The 21750-nt window shown below is 40.2% G+C and overlaps 1 protein-coding gene across 1 annotated transcript in view; it reads left to right on the top strand.

Annotated features, from left to right (window-relative positions):
* ITGA11 (integrin subunit alpha 11) overlaps nt 1-21750 on the top strand; it is an 86894-nt gene that overhangs the window by 8764 nt on the left and 56380 nt on the right. Inside the window, exon 2 of the mRNA XM_087972965.1 lies at nt 6618-6729. Within this exon, the coding sequence (XP_087829091.1) occupies nt 6618-6729 (112 nt within the window). The remainder of the gene's footprint in view (nt 1-6617; nt 6730-21750) is intronic.

The raw sequence follows: 21750 nt of genomic DNA, 5'->3' as shown, positions 1-21750 counted from the left end.
ATTGTAAGATACAAGCAATGAAGTTATAGTCATAAGATGATAAGGAAATAGGTAATAGGCAAGATGAGAAGAATAATGGTAATACAGCCCTTCTAGGTAGTTTGACATAGAATAGAATAGAATAGAATAGAATAGAATAGAATAGAATAGAGTAGAGTGAGAGAGTAGAGTAGAGTAGAGTAGAGTAGAATAGAATAGAATAGAATAGAATAGAATAGAATAGAATAGAATAGAATAGAATAGAATTCTTTATTGGCCAAGTGTGATTGGACATACAAGGAATTTGTGTTGGTGTAAATACTCTCAGTATACATAAAGAAAAGGTACATTTGTTAAGAATCAAGAATCATAACGTACAACACTTAATGATAGTCATGGGGTACAATCAACAATCAAATCATACTAGGAAACAGTTAATATAAATCATAAGGATACAAGCAACAAAGTTACAAATTTGGAAAGTTGGAAATTCCTCAGAAACAGTTCATTAGGGCAGAAGGTTGTTGTGCAAATGTTAGCTGGATGTGTAGTTGGGCAGAAAATTCCAGGTTCAAAGATGTGTGTACACTTTGTAAATAGTTGAACAGTCTTGAGGGAATTATTTGTTTAGCAGAGTGATAGCTTTCGGGGAAAACTGTTCTTGTGTCTAGTTGTTCTGATGTGCAGTGCTCTATAGCTTCATTTTGAGGAAGAACGCCAACCAAGATAAACCATGATACTCTGCAAATAAAGTGAAAAAGTAATTGTCTCCAGAAGACGGTTCAGCCATGATGGGTCCAAGGACTCTAATATGGAACAGCTGATACATGGAACTTGAAGAGGTCTGGCCTCACCCCCGAGTAGTTAAGTTTGCACTTGAAGTTGTTTTGCAACCCTTTCTGTGTATCATGATCTAGTTTTGTTCATACATATACGGTGCTTGGGGCTCAGCAGTTAAAGACCGTGAGCTTGTCAGCTGGAAAACGGACAACCTAGATTTGTGACCCGAATGCCGCACAATAGGTGGAGCTCCTGTTCCTGCCCCAACTCCTGCCAACGTAGCAATTTGAAAACATGCAAATGTGAGTAGATAAATACCTTCGGTGGGAGGGTAACAGTGTTCCATGTGCCTTGACGTGTCGTCGTGCTGGCCACATGATCACGGAAGCGTCTTTGGAGCATGCTGGCTCCCTCAGCGAAGAAATAGAGACGAGCATTTTCCCCTCGAATCGGACAGGCACTTGATCCCATTTTCCCAACTCCAGTTCAAGGAGATGTGCTTACCTTGATTTTAGAAGGCAGACAGGAAATTAAATGCCGTAGGCCTCCAGCCATATGCCTATTGCCCACTGGTGGGATTCAAATTTTTACTACTGGTTCCATGGGTGTGGCTTGGTGGGCGTGGCAGGGGAAGGATACTGTAAAACCTCCAGTCAGAGGTGGTATTTTCCAGATCAGGGTTGCCATCTGGCCGTTTTTCTGGCCAAATTTGAGAAATCTGGCCGTATTTCTATCTGCTTGGCTGTGAAAAAATGATGTCTCCGGCCAAATTTATTTGGCCGGAAATTTGGCCGTACAAAAGTTGCTTGGCCGTGAAATCGGCCAGATGGCAACCCAGCCGCTCTCCTTCCCTCACGCATGCGCGTCACCATGAGCAAAAGGAGGACAAGCGCGTCCTCTGGCGCTCTCCTTCCCTCACGCATGCGCGTCACCATGAGCAAAAGGAGGACAAGCGCGTCCTCTGGCGCTCTCCTTCCCTCGCGCATGCGCGTCACCATGAGCAAATAATAATTTGCCTGAATTTGGCCGTATTTTGACTGGAGTTTGGCCGCAGAACCAAACTGCGATCTGACAACCCTGTTCCAGATCTCCAAACTACTCAAAATTTCTGCTACCGGGTTCTCCAGAATACCACCTCTGAATAAAACCTCTGATATTGCCACCTGACAAGATGCTGAACCAGTAAACCAGAGACTGAATTACAGCAAGGATTACTATCCAAGATTTTTTCCCTCACTTTACGCTATAGATAGGGTACGAGCTCTGGGAAGCCAAAATCTGGGTGATTACTAGATGGCAGCAGATTCTGGGTGTGCACAACTAAAAAAAAAAAATGTAAGGAAAAGCATAAAAATAATTTTTACCTCCTGTCCAATAAAAAAAATCATTCTGGATTTGTAACAAATGATTCCACACAAAATCGGATCTTTTTCAAGCTACACTGATTTACCACCAGCTTCTAGTAATGTGTGTAGAAGTGGTTACAGGCTGCAAGCTTAATATAAACAAACCCAGTCACTTTGTGTTCTTTTTCCTTCTTTTCCCCTTTACAATATTTATTTGCTGAACGGCTTGGCCTATAGAAGGAATAGATTCCTTTTCAGAGTTCTGATTATGAGGTAGGAAAAAGGGATTCTCCCATCCCTCCAGAGAATTCTCTATATTTACATTCTAGATATCTTTCCAGCTGGAAGTCTCCAGTCAAGAATGACCGTGAAGAAAGTGTTGTAGAACTGAAAGCAATGCCAGGAAGTGATTTCTTTGAGCAATGCCCTCCCCTCTCCCAACAATGTTGTTGAAAACTAGCTTTGCCAGGCCAAGACCATCAAAGCATTGGTTCTTTCAAATACTTTACTAAAAACTATGGAAAATATTGTGACACCTTAAAAGTAAATATTGTTTATATATGCACAATGTCATGGAGCAGAGGATAGAAAGAAGAGAAGACAGAATTACCTGTGGACGTGGCTGGAAATGAATCAGCAGTAAGATGTGACACAAACCTTCCTGAATGGAATAACTACCAGATGTAGTATAGTTTTATTTAATCTTTAAGAAAATATGTGGTTTCTTCTGTGAAATCACAACTCAGCTTGTTAGCAGTGAATACTCATTCCTTGACGTACTCAAGAATTGTCCTATCACTGTTTCAGGGATACCATAATTTCTGCTGTGAAATAACTTAGTTTTGTTGTGTATCCAGTTATTTTTTTGTACAGAGTTTGGTATGATTTAGCCTCCAAATATCACCACCTTAATTTTTCCCTGCACTATGTCTAGTGTCTCACCATTCGTAAATTGTGGTGATCAGAGTTGGATGTAGTATGCCATATGCACTCTGTGACTTTTTATACCATCTATATCAGTGGTCGCCAACTGGTGGGCTGAAGCCCATGGTGAGCCATGGAAAAAATTTGGTGGGCTGCAGAAGAAATGGCCCACGAAAACAATTAATCTGGGCCGTGCAGTTCTCACACCTCCCGGCTCTTCGTGGGACCCCGGAGTCAGGTCCCTGAGATGCAGGTGCCAACCAGCTCCTTCTCCTGGCACCTGCTGTCAGCTCTTTGGATTGCTCCAGCCTCTCTCTTTCTTTTTCTTTCCCCTCCACCCACCCACCCACCTGGAAGCAGGCAAGGAAAGGGAGATGGGGCAGTGCGCAGCTGGCTCCTCCAGCCCTCACCCCCTCTTCCAAAACCGAAACCTCGGAGACGCAGGCAAAGTTTTCATTTAATGGTTTTAAAGGCCACATTACAACAAAACTCTCATTTGTTTTACATTGTATGAGTCTTTATCTAAGATCTTTACTTCAGGGCTTTCACCTCTAACTCACACGAGAATACGTTTAAAGCATTCCTGATCAAGATTAAATGGTTTTAGCAATATTTTGGGGAAGTAAACGACCAACCTATTCTTCAAAGCACCTGAGGGCAACAAGTAATGGGTGGAAGATCATTAAAGACTAATCCAACCTAGAACTTAGGAGAAATTTCTTGACAACGAGAACAATTAACCAGTGAAATGATTTGCCTCTAGAAATGGTTGGTGGTCCATCATTGGAGGTTTTCTAGAAGTGACTGGACAAGCATTTTATCTGGAATGATACAGGATCTCTTGTCATGATTGGGGCATTGGACTAAAAGGCCTCCAAGTTCCCTTCCAAGTTCCAACCCTATTTATTTTTATTTTATTTGATTTGCCAATTGTTTACAAGATAATAAGTATAAGTGTATACATAGTTGTGAATACATGAAATGGGTACATATAAGAAAAATAAAAGAATAAGAGAAACAATAGGACAGGGACAGTAGGCACGATGGTGCGCTTTATGCACGCCCCTACAGACCTCTTAGGAAAGGGGTGAGGTCAATAGTAGACAGTCTAAGGTTAAAGTTTTTGGGGTTTGGGGAAGAGACTATAGAGTCGGGTAGAGTATTCCAGACATTGACCACTCTATTGCTGAAGTCGTATTTCCTGCAATCAAGTTTGGTGCGGTTTACTTTGAGTTTGTATCTATTGTGTGCTCTTGTGTTGTTATGGTTGAAGCTGAAGTATTCATTGACAGGTAGGACATTGCAATGTATGATTTTATATACCATGCTTAAGTCCCACCGAAGACGGCGTAATTCAAGGTTTTCTAGTTTTAGAATTTCAAGTCTGGTGGCATAAGGTATTCTACAACGAGTAGAAGAGTGGAGAACTCTTCTTGTGAAATATTTCTGGACTTTCTATTATCCTGTTCTGTTTTCTATCTTGTACTGGCATCCAGATAACTCAGATAAGACCTCCGGTGCGGGTCAGCAACTCAGATTGGATCCTGCAACATTATCCTGGGACAAATATTTTTGCCTTAATTCGTAATCCCAGAATCTTAATATAAACAAAACATTAAAATTTAGCATAAAAGGGATAGGTCCTCCTTGAAAATGAACACGTTAACAAAACTTCCTTAAAGAAACAGTTCAATACAGAACCAGTTTAAATGCTATCGAATTAGGATACATAAAGAAATTGTCAACCGTCCCACTCAGTCATTTAGCAAATTTGTTTTTGCCAAGAGTACACTTTACTGAATCTTAAAATGGTTGCAGAAATAGTGTAATCTTAATCTGAGGTTCTCCCGTGCAAACAATAAAAAGGGAATTTTCCTCTCCCCCCACCTCCTCCCCCCCTTATCTGTAAATGTCCAATTAAGTGCTTATATAATTGTTTAGGAAACAGGTTCTTGGTTTCCAGCTCTGCATACCGATGTTTGACCTTGGCTGGCTGAAGCTTCTCACAAGGCTCAGCTGGGCTTCCATCCCACTTTCTTCTTCTTTACATTCCAATCTCTCCCCCTCACCCCAATTGCTAATTTCAGGCTTATGAAGCTTGGGTCGAAGAGATGCCGCCATGAAACAAAATGCAATAATAGTTAGTAGCACATCATATACAGGTGGGTCATGGAATTGGTGGGTGAGTTGGGAGGACACCCGAACCCATTCAGGGTCCTTCTGGAAGTCCTTCCATAAAATTAGGTATTGCAACTTTCTCTTATAGCAGCAAGAATCATAAATTCCTTGACCGCAAAATGTTGTTCTCCTTCTGTTAGGGTGGGAGGGGTGGTGGTGGCTTGGTGGCAGGATGCAAGGATGAGTCCGTGACAGGTTTCAAAAGACTACAATGGAAAACTGGATAGATACATTTAAGACTCTTAGGAAATTTCAATTCAACTGTCACTGACTTTATGGCCATAGTAATGGGGAATGGCCCTACATATTTGGGATCAAGTTTTTGGCAAGGCTGCCGTGACTGCATAAATTTTGTAGAAAGATAAACGTTACCCACTACTTTACATTCCTTCTGTGGAGCTCACCTCTTATCGGCTTGTCTCTTGTACGTGTCCCACGCCTCATTCATGCAGAAAGAGAATGCAACATGGTAGAAATGTTAAAATGGTACTGTGGTAATGGTAAAATTGAAGAAAAAATAATTGAAAAATGGATTGGACCAGAAATCGGCAGCTTCCTCATTACTGTGTAATGCAGAATTTGGGGAGCGTTAGCGTAATCTGAAGAAGCTGACCAATGGCCCTGTTTCAGCTAACCAGACCCTCCTGAATAACACAACTGTGCCTCTTCCTAGACTGGGAGGAAGGGGCCTTTCTCATTCATCCTACTACATTCTTTTGTTTACGGCAGTACTCCATCGTGGAGCTGTCCTTGAAGATGTTCCAGAAACTGCATCTAATCCAGAATTAGAACAGCAATGATTGTTTCTGACATTTTTCATTATACTTGTATAACACCACTGCTTTGTGAATTGCACCAGCTGTCCGCCAGTTTCTGAATGTAATTCAAGTGGGAATTAACCTCTACAAGCCCCACATGGTATAGGGCCAAGCTATTTAGGGAACTGCTGGTGTCTCATCATCTCTCTTGGCCCACCAAATCCAGCAGGGAGAGCATATTTTGGGTCCCTTTCATTAGTGCCATCTTGACTCATTAGTTTACTTTCGCTGCCCTGTGAAACTTCTGCTAAGCCAAGCAAAGTACAGTTCAAATGTTAACAGAGTTTAACTGCTTCCAGGACCATCAAGAATTATACATATTTTTTAAATGTAGAAGTGTAGAATACCCCATGCAGAAACACTTTCTCATTCTCTTCAGCAGATTTTTCTTTATGAGAGAGAGCTACCGTTGAACTTTTCCATCCTTGCAGAACCTGAGATAGACTCCAGTAAAAATGAATTCGAAAACTAAACAATTGACCAACTTAACATCACGAATCAAAATGACTGTTCTCTCAAACATTTTTCTGAATTTAGAATTTTGGTTCTTTTCTTGCAGAACTAATTTCTCTTAATATTTTTTTTGTCTCAGGAGTCTGTGATACCTTCAACATCGATACCAAGAAGCCAAGGATTATCCCCGGCTCCAAAGAAGCATACTTCGGCTACACAGTTCAACAGCATGAAATCAATGGGAAGAAATGGTAAACCATAGTGCCTTGGCCTGAGATTGAATGTTTAGCTTATCTGCTCTCCAAATGTGTTGAATATGGCTGTCAAAATAATGAGACCTGGAAAATAATGAGAGCCGAAGGCACTTCTGATAGTATCAGTCTAGTGAAGTCTGGCTTATTTTGTGATGTTACTTAAAGTTTAGGGCAAAAGTGTGGGGTTTTTATGCCTTTTTTATTGAGCTGCAACACAACCTTTTGTTGTCATTGTTATGTGGATACCAGAAATGTCAAAGCTAAATAACAATAGTAGTAGTTTATTGAATGATTAATCTTGCGATCTTATCAATATCGAAGTTAAAAGGTATTCTTTTTCCAACCTGCTCATGTATTGCTTTGTTTATAAAGGAAAAGGATAGAAGTTTGCTCAATTCATGCACAAATGTTAACTCCCAGGGGGGAAAAAAATCCTCCAGCAAGGGGCGATCTTTTAGATTTGTACAATCTATTCCCAGGGTGCTTCGAAGGAGTAGAACAGAAGCATTAATCTAAGTCTGTCAGCATCCAGAAAAAAATATGAACACACGAAGTGTTTGAAAAAGGAATTATGTTACTGACACTCGAATACAAATGGTGGGGGTGACATTTTGAAAAAGAACATGTTCTTTTTCATCCAGGAAATGTACATGTCAAAAAATAAAAGCAGGGTAATTTTGTATGTAAAGAAAAGCAGATTCTCCATCTAGTCACATTATGATTTAAACAGGGAGAAGATGTGTACAAGCCCTTCATATTCTATAAAATGTAGCAAATATAAACTTTAATTTTTTAAAAAAATCTATGTACCTTCCATTAAAAATCCAGATTGCCATATTATTCCTAATATATTCAAGATTTTTTCTTTTCTTTTTACAACACTGTAATCCAGGGTCTCCACCTTGGCAACTTTAAGACTTGTGGACTACAACTCCCAGAGTTCCTCAGCCAGCAAAGCTGGCTGAGGAACTCTGGGAGTTGTAGTCCACAAGCCTTAAAGTTGCCAAGGTTGGAGACCTGCTGTAATCCCTTGAATTCAGGGTGGGGTCAGGGCGACTTGAGCTGAGTGTTTACTGGCCGGACACCCTTCCTGACACCTATGCAGAATGTGATGACCCAAAGGGGCGTGACACAAAAATAACCAAGTCAAAAAAGTAGAATAAATTCCCTTTAATGCCTCCAATTTGGCCCCGTTGTCCAATTATCCTCGGTTGGATAACAAACTCTTCCAAAAACAGTCTACGAAGGGCAGAAATGTAGTCTAAACCCAAAGTAAAGATAATTAGAAATAAAAAAACAACAACCAACACAACCCACACTGAAGCAATTAATATGGTAGGCCAGGATGATAAATTGCAGGCTTTCAAAGGATAACTCAGCACCCACAGTTGGAAGGATGCCAAAACCCAGATAAGACTTGACCAAGAAAATGCACACTTTGCTTCCAGCAAGGAGCTGTATGCAAACGCTCCACTTATATCCTGTTCTCCCAGCTGCAACTAATGAAAGGGATCAGGGCCTTTTCCTCTCTCGCAAGCTGTGTTGCTCCCTTCTCCGTTCTTCCTTGCGTGCCCCAGGATGAAGAGAGGATGGGCCTGAGTCTTCCTCTGAATGCTCAGCCGGACTTGCCCTTCCCCCGTTTCCTCCACAGCCACCGGAGCCACACTCCCACTCCCTGTCAGCTGCTCAACCTCCCCCTCAGAATCAGACTCCAACAAGGGCAGGACACGGAATTTGCAGCAGATATTTTCTTTTTGTGCCCTGAGAGAGAGAGACCAGTGCCTAGGATTGAACGCTCAACCTTCTGACTGGGTCACACGAGCATCTTCACCACTAGGCCACCACAGCTGCTCTATCCTAACATATTCAACAATAATAGGCCTAAACCTATGTAGCATGGTTTCTTGTCTTCCTGATTTGAGTGCCAAGGACTCAATCATAATTTATGGTTGAAAAAGTCTGGTGCAAATGGAGTGAACATTTTAGACTATTTTACTAATGCCCTGGCAGCTGAGTGTATGAACTAGCTATGGGACCAAGAGTTGCCTTTGACTTGGCATGAAATTTCTCTCCAGGATCCTCAATCAGAGTACTATTGCAGTCTTTGGGAAAGGGATATCCAGTGTCTGAGCCAACTGTTAAGTCTGTTTCTTTTTAAAAAGATGTCTAAAATGCAAATTCAGGAATTAGTAGCTAAAATAAGCTAATGACTTATAAGCCAATATGACATATCTGGTAAAAATATGAATCACTAAACCAACAAGCCAACTGACATGTCATACTAATAAAGAATTCAGCGTTTTCTATGGTGCACATATTCAGCCGACTCTGCTAAATCTGAAATTGGCAAAAAGCAGATGTACTGGGAAAAAAGAGAACTAAAAAACCCAAAAACAAATCAAACCTTTATTACAACTTATGAGCCAGAAATCACAGCAATAAAACACATAGACATGCAATGTTTGATAAAAAAATTTAAAATTGCAACAACATATAAAATACATTATTATAATAACTAGTAAAAATACCAGTGGCAATCACCAAAATCTATATACTACTAAAAATCTCGTGTCTTTTAACTGGGCAAATGTCATAGGGCAAAACCAAGAAACCTCAAATGGATGAACTTATAGAACGTGTCCAAAATCTGGAGCCATGACTCTCTTAGAACTGAAATATAGAACTTTTTATAAAACATTTTATGACATAAAATTATTGAAATCATTTTATGTCAAAATACAAAAATTCATAAAACAATTCACGTGGTTAACTGCTGAAGTTCAATTGTTCTATACAGTTCAACTTTTCAAAGGAGATACATTTCTGAATATCTCCCTGAATTTTTAAGATTTTTTTCTGAAACATTAGAAGCTGTTTCATTGTGGAAGGCATCTGATGAAGAAATAGCTCTGAAACAATGACCCACTAGATCACGGGTTGTCTAGATTGTTTTAAACTTCAACTGTGGATAGGACAGATAAACAAATGATGGCCCAAAATAGGGCTATTTGGAAAAATATGTCAGTGTCTTGTCAGATAGAAGCAGTGGCAGACAGACAAAATTGCCGAATTCGAATTGAAGAAAGTTAAGGGCATGACACATGGGCTTAAACTGGTTTGACAATCAAAACCACAAATTTACGTTAAGGCAAAAACTAGATAAATCCCGAATTGCCAACTGCAAATATTCCAGTAAGAGATACTGGGAAAGAAAAAGCACTCTAAACGCTCGGTGACAATTTCAAAATCTTGGTCTGTCCAGAAAACTGATGATTCTTGACTCGTAACGAATGCATCTTTTCTTTTATGTATACTGAGAGTATTTACACCAAGACAAATCCCTCGTGTGTCCAATCACACTTGGCCAATAAAGTAGTCTAGTCGAGTCTAGTTTAGTCTAAAAGAATGAAATAATCACAGCTTTTACAAACTGCGGTATGTCACCAAATATTTAAAAATGAATTTTCTTAGCATTTTGAATGCATCTTTGAGTCTCCCCACCCAGGGTACTTTTTTTAGGTGCCATAACTCTCCCAGATATCTTTTGTGTATCTGATACAAAGAGCAGCTTACTTCGGTGAGTTTGCAAGCTGGAAGGAAGGTAGGAAATGTATCTTCATTATAGCACCAAGCCTTGAATCTCCTCCTGCTTTTGAGATTTTATGTTCTTCACCAGAGCGAGATGATTTTGGGAGGTTTAAACATTACACCTTGTTTTCCATCCAAATGCTTTTCTTAGGCTTTAGGGTCGCCATATCCAAGATGGCCTCAACAAGGTTACTTGGCTATCAGCATTGCCTCTTAATAATTTATTTTCCGGCTTTCCATAATCATGTGAATCATGAAATAACAAAACAGGTCCAGTTATACAACATACCAGACCTTGCTACAACTAAACAAATCTGCACATTATGCAGCTACCACATAAAGTTGATAGATGTGTTACATAAATCAACCAGCCCTTATTAGATTCTTTCTACCCCTTAGAGCAGGGGTGTCCAACCTTGGCAACTTTAAGACTTGTGGACTCCAACTCCCAGAATTCCTCAGCCAGCAAAGCTGGCTGAGGAATTCTGGGAGTTGGAGTCCACAAGTCTTAAAGTTGCCAAGGTTGGACACCCCTGCCTTAGAGAATAGACTCAAGATTCAGTAGGATCTTGACAGACTTGAGCATTGGGTCCTAGCCAACAAGATGGTGAGAAATTAAGGTTTTCTATTTAGGCAGGAAAGAAAAACCAAATTCACAGGTATACAGCAGATGGTACCTGGCTCATCAGTAATAACTGTGGGAAGGATCTTGGTGTCCTAGTGGACCACCACTTATGAGCCACCAGTATGCCGCAGCTGCCAAAAAAATCAACACAATCCTAGGCTGCATCCACAGAGGGATAACATTAAGATTATGAGAAGTGATAGTACTGCTTTATTCTGCACTAGTGAAGCCACTTGAAATCCTGGGTCCAATTGTGGTCACCATGATACAAAAAGGACGCTGAGACCCTAGAAAATGTGCAGAGAAGGGCAAGAAACACGACGAGGGGTTTGGGGGCTAAGTCGTACAATGAATGGTTCAGGGAAGGAGCCTGGGGTATGTCTAACCTAACAAAAAGAAGGATCAGGGGGGAAATGAGAGCAATCTTCCAGCATTTGAGAATTCCTCTGGCTGAGGAACTCTGGGTGTTGAAGTCCACAAGTCTTAAAGTTGCCATGGTTGGAGACCCCTGCTCCAAAGCACCAGAGGACAGGATAAGAAGCAATGGATGGAAGCTCTTTAAGAGAGATCCAGACTGGGACGAAGGGAAAATGTCCTGATAGTGAAACCAATCAATAGAATAACTTGCCTCCTAGAGTTGTGGATGCTGCATCAAGGAAGGTTTTCAAACGACTGGACAGTTATTTGTCTGGGATAGTATAAGGTGTCCTGCAGGGGGTTAGACTAGAAGATCGAAGCTCCCTTCCAGCCCTATGATTCCATCAATTTGTCCCCATTCCTTCTTTTCCTGAACTTGTTTAGAATATGCAATGTCTTTTCATGTATGTAGATGTTTTCTTTATATATCTTTAAGTCCAACTTAATATAAAATTAAGCTAGATAAGATATCAGAAGTAAGAGTCATTTTTAAAGAAGCCTCTTTAAAGGGTATGATGCATGAGAGAGGGGGAGGGAGGGAGAGAGGGAGGAAGAGGGAGATACTCCTATGAGTCATTATTGATTCTTGGCAACTGCCTAGACGAATCCCTGCAGTTTTCTGGGCAAGATTTTTCTGAAGTGGTTTCCTTTGCTTTCTTCCTGAGAGAGAGAGAAACCAGCCCAAAGTCTTCCAGCTGGCTTGCCAAAAGCAAGACTAGAAGTAAACTACCTCATCAAATTACATCATCATCTTCTTCTTCTTCGTCATCATCATTTCCTCTCCGATAACCAAATGGACGCATGTAAACATTTGTGCCAAGCCAGATCACTTTTTCAGATATTCGTTTTCATCCATCAAAGTTCACTTCCTCCACAGACCCAGACTCTATTAAGGAGAATGATTGGTGGATGTTTTCCTGGTGTCGTTTTGGTGGAAAAGAGAGAGTTAAAGCAGGGGGTTTCCACCAACCACTCTCCTTAATGTGCCCTGAACTTAGTAAAGAAGGACAACAACATTTGCCGGGACTGGACTTCTGACGGGATAGGAAGCAGTGATGGGGGCAACAAATTTAACACTGCTGTAGCTTTCTTCTGGCCAAGAAACCAGACGAAAACCACATTAACTCAGCCATTCATTTGTCAACATATTTTCCCATGTCAACATTAACTCCTTTTCTTTATAGCAGGGGAAAAGTTAAGTAGTCTATATTTATCTACTCTTGCTTCTTCCTTCCTCTTCGTTTCTTCTCTCTCTCCCTCTCCCTCTCTTTCTCTCTCTCTCTCTCCCTCCCCCTCCCCTTAGGTCTATTCATTTATTTTTTTAGCAGAACTGCTTTCTTCATTTTGAAGCAGCCAAATATTATCCATTTGGGGGAAAGGATTCCAAGGGTAATGGTGGTAGTGGAAAGTATGAAAAGAAAGAATTCAGAGAGATTCCAAAAGAGAAGGGAAAAAGTCATTTTCAGGCTCTAAAATACAGCCAACATGATTAGATCATCCTCTTTCTCCATTATCTTTCCAGATTGGCATTGAAACTTGTTCTTTTCTAATTTCCTGAACTTGGTTCCTTGTTTTGTCTAAAATAAGCACACACACATATTATTTTAGTATGTTAAGAGTATTTTTTTTTCAGAGTGAATTTAATAGCTCTCAAAAATGGGAAATCTCAATATTTCTAATTTTGTTTAACTATTAAAATATTCCAAAATTTCTGAATCTTAAATTTTATATACCATCTGATTTATTCATGCTTCATTTAAAAAGATTTTATGGGATCCCTCACAAGCCTGCTTAGGTTTCCCAATTTATGTGATGCTGCTTATGTGATGCTCCAGAGTTTGCCAGGCCTACGATCTAAGTCAAGGCACGGTGTCAATCCAAAGAGAGGCAGGAATCACAACAACCAGAGAACACACAGATAGGAAAGAAACACCTTGTTCCCAGCCTCACCTCCATCTGTCTGCTGTGCTAAATAGCCATCTTCTGGTGCAGCCCATCAAGAAGGGTGAGGCTTCCTCATGAGTAATCTGGTTGACCTTTATCTGCACCTGCTTTCTGTCTGCCCTACCTGTTCTGGAATCAGGTGCAGTAGGCAGTTCCTCTTCCTCATCACTGACTGGCTGCAGCTGCATGCTTTCCCTACCTGGAGCCTCAGGGCTGTCCGGCTGTAACTCTGCTTCAGGCAACGCCTTCATAGACAGCTGCTTGGAGCCATCAACCAACTCAGCTCTTGATGTGCCAGGAACATCTTCCCCCAGCTGACATCTAGAGAGGTATCTGAGAAGGCATGGGGGGAGTCATTATGAATAATAATAATAATAATAATAATAATAATAATAATAATAATAATAATAATAATAATAATAATAATAATAATAATAATAATAATAATAATCTGTCATGTAACTTTGTAATTGTAAATTTTCAAATTCTGGCCAGAACTCTGCATTCACACATCTTGGTGCCATAGCAAAAAAATGCAGGCTGTTCTGAACTAATCTGTCTCATCTTACCTCCTCTCCAAATGGTTCGTTTTTACCAGGGGTGGGATTCTACCGGTTCGCACCTATTCGCTAGAACCGGTTGTTAACCTTCTAAGCAGTTCGGAGAACTGATTGTTAGAAGAAATGACTGGCCTAATCCTGTAAGGAAGGCAGGAAGGAAACATTCTGGTGTTGCTGACAGAAACTGCCTCTCCGTTAACCCTGATTACATTCTTGGCAGGACTAGACTTCCTGTCTCTGGAATTTCTCTGGAGTTTTCCCCCCCTCTTTTGCTGGTTCTTTGTTTATGTGGAGTGACTATTCAAAGGTACAATGGCACTGAAAAAAGTGACTTATGACCATTTTTCACACTTACGACTGTTACAGCATCCCCACAGTCATGAAAGGCCAGGCGAGGAGATGCGTGCCTCTACGTGAGTGATATTGAGTTGGCCACATCCAGCCAATAACATGACCACCAAGCCATGTCCACCCAGTCACATGACCACCAAGCTACACCCACCAACTTAGCCATGCCCACAGAACCGGTTGTTAAAAAATTTGAATTCCATCCCTGGTTTTTACTATTGTATTAGACATTTTACTATGGACATTTGTGCCCCCCCCTGCTCCTTTGGATGGAACTGATAGGAAGATGCAACGTTAAGCTGGCAAGGATTACTTTTAAGTCTCTTTTTGCCAAGTGTTTCTACTTCGTTTCCTGTATTCACAACACAATTTGAATTTGTGGAAGAACAGAATCCTGAGGAGGGCCTGACCCAGCCAGGACCCAGAAGCCTCATGCTTCCATGCATGCCACTGTGATTGAGCATATGAGCCAGAACATTGGCAGCTGACCTTCAGGTCCTGGAGGCAATAGCACTTCTAGTAGCAGACCTGTCGTTCCCAATCCTACTGCACAGTAACATGAAAGAGTGGAAGAAATGGCCTTAGGGGAGGCAACATCAAATCTGCTTTGAAGATTTACGGCAATAATTGCACAGTGTTGATCTGTAAAAGTAATTAGTCATTTGCCCCCATCCCATCTTGGCTGGCTAGATACTGAATGCTCTATGTCCCAGTGGGGGTGGAAAGCATGGCTGGCTTAATACCAACTTTTGCTAGACATTCCGAGCACAAATACAAGGCAGCTTAAAGCAGTTATACGTTTAACATCAACATACAGTTGACTCTTTTTGGAACAAAGCTACTGTGATGGGGGAGAGGAGTTAGGCAGGTTTAGTCATCCTAAAGTATTTCCATATGAAAAAATAAACGTATTTCCAGACTTACTTTTTTCAGTAGAAAGTTCCCTTGCCAACTGAGAGGCCAGCACAGAATTTCCACTTGTAACCTATAAAACAACTAAAAACCTGTTTTTGAACTTAAACTATACTGTGGTACAATAGTCCTCATAAAATGTGGCAATAAGTTTGACAAGCTAATTATACTTTTTGTGAAGAAACTGCTGTCTTTTTTTATATTCTTCCATGTATGAGAAATAGTGGAGAAAGTATTACAAGCAGTATATGACCTGATTTGTTCCGTTTATAAGGAGCACAAGACGTCATAGGTATGGAATAGACAAACCACAGTTTTTATACTGCAAAGCTACACTTACTACTGTAATATATACAGCCAACTTTTTAAAAATCTGGGTTTCTTCCTGTTGTTGTGCACTGATTCAAACCACAGCTCCTTCACTTTTGCATGTTCAGTGCCTCTTTCTTTTTAAGCAATGCTCATAAAATTGACATCACATGGTCCTCGACAGTACTGAATATATACAGACGCCACAGTTACCCATAAGATCAGTCACAAAAGAGAAAGAGAAAAAAAATAGAAAACAGCAACAAGAAGTAGGAGAGTATGCTGTCTATTGTGTGGAAGCATTTGGCACTCAGATGGAATGGAATAAATAACCCATGATGGGGCAATTTCTGTTCGACCATATCATCCTGCTCATCCTCATTTCTCCTTCTATGCTGAGGATTTCGGAAAAACACATTGAGGGAAGTCTATTGTGTAAGTAACACATTGGTCAGAAGAGAGACAAGGGATGAGTAAGCAGGACGAAAGCCCGCCTTGTATCATTTATGTCTATAAGGATAGGTTTCTCTATGTAGAATGTACCACAACAATACTGGGAAGTGAATGGAGAATGGGTGGAGAATTCTTCAACCCTTGTTCTGTACAGGAGCCCCAATTAAACCATCCCTAAAAATGTCTGCTCAGCCTCTAATGTGAAGGAGCAAAGCAGAGCCAATAATTGCTTCTTCTGTCATTGGTTCAGCTGTCAACTCCACTTCAACAGTGTCCATGAGGGAGGGTCAAAAAAGCCCAGATGGTGGCAGCAGTCCTTTGATCAAATCCTTATTATGCGCTAAAAAAGGAACAGCTTTGATCCCATGGACACGGCTACTTCTTGAATCTCCCCACCCTCAGCAGATCCCTGTGTTTTATTTGCAGGATTTTTTAAATATATTTTTTTCTTAGAACCTAAGAGGCACCTGAGACATTTTCCTGTTAACATTGGTCCCGTTTTCTAGGTGTTCAGGGCTCTTAGACAAGATGTTCTGAATTTATCAATGGCTGCAAGACAGACAAGTTATTATAAACCTCCAAAATATCTTCCATAACATTTTCCAACTGAATAAACTGCTTTTTGGGCAAAACCCAGCAACCTGTGTACAGAGATACAGTCCTGTGAAATTTGCCTGGACACAACCTCCCTTAAACTCCATTATTCCCAAATAAGCAGGCCTGGCTCTGGAATCTGGATTCAAATATTTTGAAAGTTCCAGCATGAAACTTGAACAGAGAAGCCCTGAATAATGGAAAATGGAAAGAACTTTGAAGAAAAGGAAAGGTGAGGGTGGGGAGGAGGAAGAGAGAGAGGAGAGTTGTGATGACAAGACAATGCATTCTGCATTTTTCTTGTTTAAAATAAAATAATATTGGAGCTTGGAATAGGACAACTCACTGTGGGGGTCTCAATTGGATGGGACTTCAGCCAACTCCACCATTAGGACACGGGTCCAATTTGGGCCCAAACTTGGTGCAGACTTTAAGACTTGTGGACTTGTGGTTCTGGGCAGCTGACCATATAGAGTTGAGGACCCGTTAGACCCTCGAGGGGAATGGGGGAGTAGTTGGGGGGGGGGGGGGGGGGGGGGGGGGGGGGGGGGGGGGGGGGGGGGGGGGGGGGGGGAATAGCCTTGGTTTTTTTTTATGTTTATTTTTTTTGTGATTTTTTTTTTTTTTTTTTTATGGGGGGGGAGGAATTATAATGGTGGTGTGGATTGTGGTTTGGTTTAATAGTTGACTAAAACAGTTGTTTTTTTGTTTGTCGGTCCACAAAGGTGGTGGTAGCTTTTTATACCTGTTCTTGGGCTTTGAACTTGAGCTTCCTGTTCCTATGCAAGAACATGTATTCTATTAGTTGCTGTCAGACTCTCACGGGGCTGTGCAGGGGTCATAGCTGAGGTAATCTGAGCTCCCAGGTTTGGTTGAAGCTTGGCTGATGCAATGTCCTTAGGAGATTGTGCCCTGTGGTGAGCTCTGCTGCTAGATGGGTTAATCCTAATATGTCCTGGAGGGTCATCATGTCTTAATCCCTGTCACCCTGGAGCTGGAGGTCTTTTGTGTTGTAGATAGACTAACTCAGTCTTTCTTAATGGGCACCAAATATCTGCTGGGGGCAGGGAGCTGCTTTCTGTCTTTAAAACATGTTTCCTCTTTATCATCCAGGGAAATATAATATTCTGTCTTTTTAAATATTTCCCAAAATATTTCATTCTTCTAGGAGAGTGGTGGGTGCTAACTTTGTATAGTGTTTTCTACAGATTTTTAAATAGTATGGCTATTTGGAATTGAAATATGTAAACTACTAATTGATACATCCTACTGGTAAGGATGTCTAGTCAAGGTAGATTTGCCAAAAGTCCTAATGACACACAAGATGGAACTAAAGAGTTAAAATTTTCTGCACTTCCCTTGTATTTTTAAAGCTTAGAACTTTAAAGGAATGAAATGAAAATGATCTATCCCTAATGTACTTCCTGCAAATACAGCAAAACGTGATACTCTGGCTTTCTCCTAAAGAATGTCATTTTTTTTCTCAGTCTTTGTATGTTTACTAGTATTTGTGTGGGTGTGCACATGTATATGTATGCAGCAATAATACCTTTCAACATGAAGGACTATTATGTCTCCAATTCCAGCCATTCCTCTAGATAAAGTATGAACATTTAACTGGAATTCTTCAGTCTTTAAAATTTTGCTGCTCTGTTTCATATCTCTTGACTGTTTTTATATAGTACTAGCTCTATACCCATGCTTCACTATGAAACTATATGATCAGGCTTAGTTTTTGGGAGGAAAATAAGGTGGGGATTGTGCCTCTGCCTAGACTTGGCTAGAAGGTCTTCGTTTTTGCCAGTAAAAACTATGGTAAACCATCAAAAATTAAGATTAAAGGTATTAACTAACTAGCTGGATACCCGTGATTCGCTATGAAACTATGCGGTCAGGCTTAGTTTTTGGGGAGAAAAATAAGGTGGGAAATTCTACCTCTGCCTACCAGCATCTATCAGTATTCATCTGGCTAGCGTCCTGTCAGTGAGAGAGAGAGAGAGAGGGCTGTTGAAGGCTGTTTGGAAATTGAAACGGTATTTGCTGTGTGAGCAAGAAGGAGACAGCAAGGAGCCTGGGCGTGGCTTAGCTCAACTGTCCTGTACTAAAGCTGCTTGGTGCTGTGAAACTGAAACTTCTCTCCTCTGCTTGTGTTTTGCATTTGGAAAAGATGTCTTTTCAGGTGGAGATGGGGAGTAGAACTCCTTAGCATCAGAGCGTGTTAATAATAATAATATATGAAATACTAATACTCTGATGGTCATTTCGAAAAATCCTTTCTTAGTGAGCACCTAGAAGCCAAGAGGAACTTACGTGCCAAATTTCAAGTTTTGTAGGCTTCACGGTTCTAGAGATTTTGTGACGATGCATGAGGGGCCTTTCACTTTTATATATATATAGAAAGATTACTTTGTATTCCACCTTTTTTCTAATAGCTCTAAGTTGCACAAATGAAAGGGGCATCACACTCCTCCTCCTCCTTCTCTAACAACTCCGACTGGAGAAGAGGATTGGTTCAAATGAGCGAGGGAAGAACCTGTGGCTCCTTGGTCGCAGGGCATTTCATCACAATGTTTTTTTTCTTCCAAGTATAGACATTTATCTTTTTACTTCTTAAGGTTCATATGCCTGTAAAAATGTGTGCATCAATACAATGCCACACTGCATGGTTTCATCTACCATTTCTCTTGTTGGCAAGGCTCTCATTTTGACAGTGATTGCCTGTTGGAAGAAAATTATTACCTTCACGTGTATGGCTAGAAAATAAATATGTTCAGATTTTAAATGGATGTGGGACAGCATTGCAAATAGTAAAGTACAGCAGCCAATGTATAATCTATACCATAAGGTGGGGGAGGAAAACTGAACATTGATGCCTATTATTGGGATATAGGTATTCCTCTAGTTCTGATCTATAGAAAAATATCAGAGTTATCAAATCATAGACACCCAGAGTGTGCATCTCTTCAGCTGAATCATCTGTGGACTTTGGAGATATCTGTCATTATCAAATCATTATCAGTTTAAGATGTGAGTTACACCTCTCTCTTTTTCCAACTATTTAAATATTCCTCTTGATCTACTCATACTTCACATTCCAAATATTGGGCTGTTTCTCCAGACTCATATTGAACCCATGAGCTGTGCTGAGTCTCAGCCAGAGATTAAGTGTACCATGGATTGCAAAGGACTGATCCTTTCTTACTTTTCCTGCCTGGCCTTCATTCCACAGATATTGCTACTTTCCCCCCAAATAATAAAACACATGAATCATTTTTTTCTGGAAATGCAATTAAAAAATTATATTTGCTTCCCAACTAATTTTATCAATGGGCAGCTGATTCAATGTAGAATAACCATCAAATAAAGTAGATTAAAACATATGTTGATGGAATGCAAGCATGCTTTTATTTCTGTTGGTTTAATTTCCTCTAAATGTCCTCTTTTGAAGCTGACACCCTGGTCAGTATATCTCTCTAGGTAAAGCAATAAACCGCTTTGCCACAAGGAATGGAGTGGGGTGGAGTGAAGTGGAATGGAATGGAATGGAATAGAATAGAATAGAATAGAATAGAATAGAATAGAATGGAATGGAATGGAATGGAATGGAATAGAATAGAATAGAATAGAATAGAATAGAATAGAATATAGAATGGAATGGAATGGAATGAAACAGAACAGAACAGAATAGAATATAGAATGGAATAGAATAGAATATAGAATAGAATAGAGTAGAGTAGAGTAGAATAGAATAGAATAGAATAGAATAGAATAGAATAGAATAGAATAGAATAGAATAAAATAGAATGGAATGGAATGGAACGGAACGGAACGGAACGGAACGGAACAGAACAGAACAGAACAGAACAGAACAGAATAGAATAGAATAGAATAGAATAGAATAGAATAGAATAGAATAGTGAAGAGCCGTGGTGGCGCAGTGGTTAGAATGCAGTACTGCAGGCTACTTCTGCTGGTCACCGGCTGCCAGCAGTTTGGCAGTTTGGGTTTCACAGGCTCAAGGTTGACTCAACCTTCCATCCTTCCAAGGTTGGTAAAATGAGGACTCAGATTGTTGGTGGGCAAGATGCTGACTCTGTAAACCACTTAGAGAGGGGTGTAAAGCACTGTGAAGTGGTATATAAGTCTGCTATTGCTATTGTGAATAGAATAGATCAGACTAGACTAGACTAGACTAGAATAGAATAGAATAGAATAGAATAGAATAGAATAGAATAGAATAGAATAGAATAGAATAGAATAGAATAGAATAGAATAGAACATTTTCCATGGTTAGTTTAAATCTCAAGATAGTTTCTGCCTAGAGGACTTAGCAAAATGTTGGTTCTACCTCTAGAGCAGGAATGGGGAACTATGGCCCTTTTATGACTTGTGGATTTTAACTCCCAGAATTCCAGAGCCAGCCATGCTGGCTCACAAATTCTGGAAGTTGAAGTCCACAAGTCATAAAGAGGCCATAGTTCCCCATCTCTCTTCTAGAGTTTCAGTCATCTGCGCTGTCATAATCTCTTGGATATCCAATTTTTTTTCATCCCTCAGTAGTGCATAAAACTATGATAATAAAATATCACCCAAGAATCACATTTGCCCCAATTCAACCACAACTAAAACAACCAAGAAGCTGGAGATAATTAACGAGGCATACTTTTGTAACATAAAAAATGATTATCCAGCAATTTTCCAGTAAGGAAAAATGGCCTTGTATAAAAACAATACATAGATAGTTTTCCAATATAAATAGTCATTTAAATAGTTTTCATATTATTCATAAAGAATAGCTAGGCATGGTTATAAATGTGCAGATATTTCTTCTTGGAGAATGTTCCTTACATTTGCAACTTATATAGACACTCTTTTACCTGTGGAGAACTATCAGTAAAGACTAAGGTAGTTGTACAAATTCATTAGGTCAACTGGAGTTTACTTCAGGAGTTTTCTTCAAGCCTATTTACTTCCTGCTACTATCTGAATAATCTGCTGCTTTCACATTTGTATTAAATAACCTCCATCCGCAGACTTCAATCACAATTTCGTTGTTTCCATCTTAATTTTTTGACTTTCCCTGACATCCCTTTTCTGTTGGACCAACAACCTGATCCAGCAGGGCATTTCTTATGTCCATAAACCGTGTAACCTTTAGAAAAAGCAGTATTGATGCAAGTGAACTGAGATCCTATACATCTCTTCAGTTAGTTGCAACTAAGCTCACCCTCACCCTCTTCTGCTCCCCTTGTATAATCTGTCATATAA

The sequence above is a fragment of the Notechis scutatus genome, chromosome 11, assembly GCF_049901735.1.
Source record: "Notechis scutatus isolate UNSWTSFEM ecotype Mainland chromosome 11, rNotScu1.2, whole genome shotgun sequence".
Taxonomy (NCBI): Eukaryota; Metazoa; Chordata; class Lepidosauria; order Squamata; family Elapidae; genus Notechis; species Notechis scutatus.
This window is presented reverse-complemented; position numbering and strand designations above follow the sequence as displayed.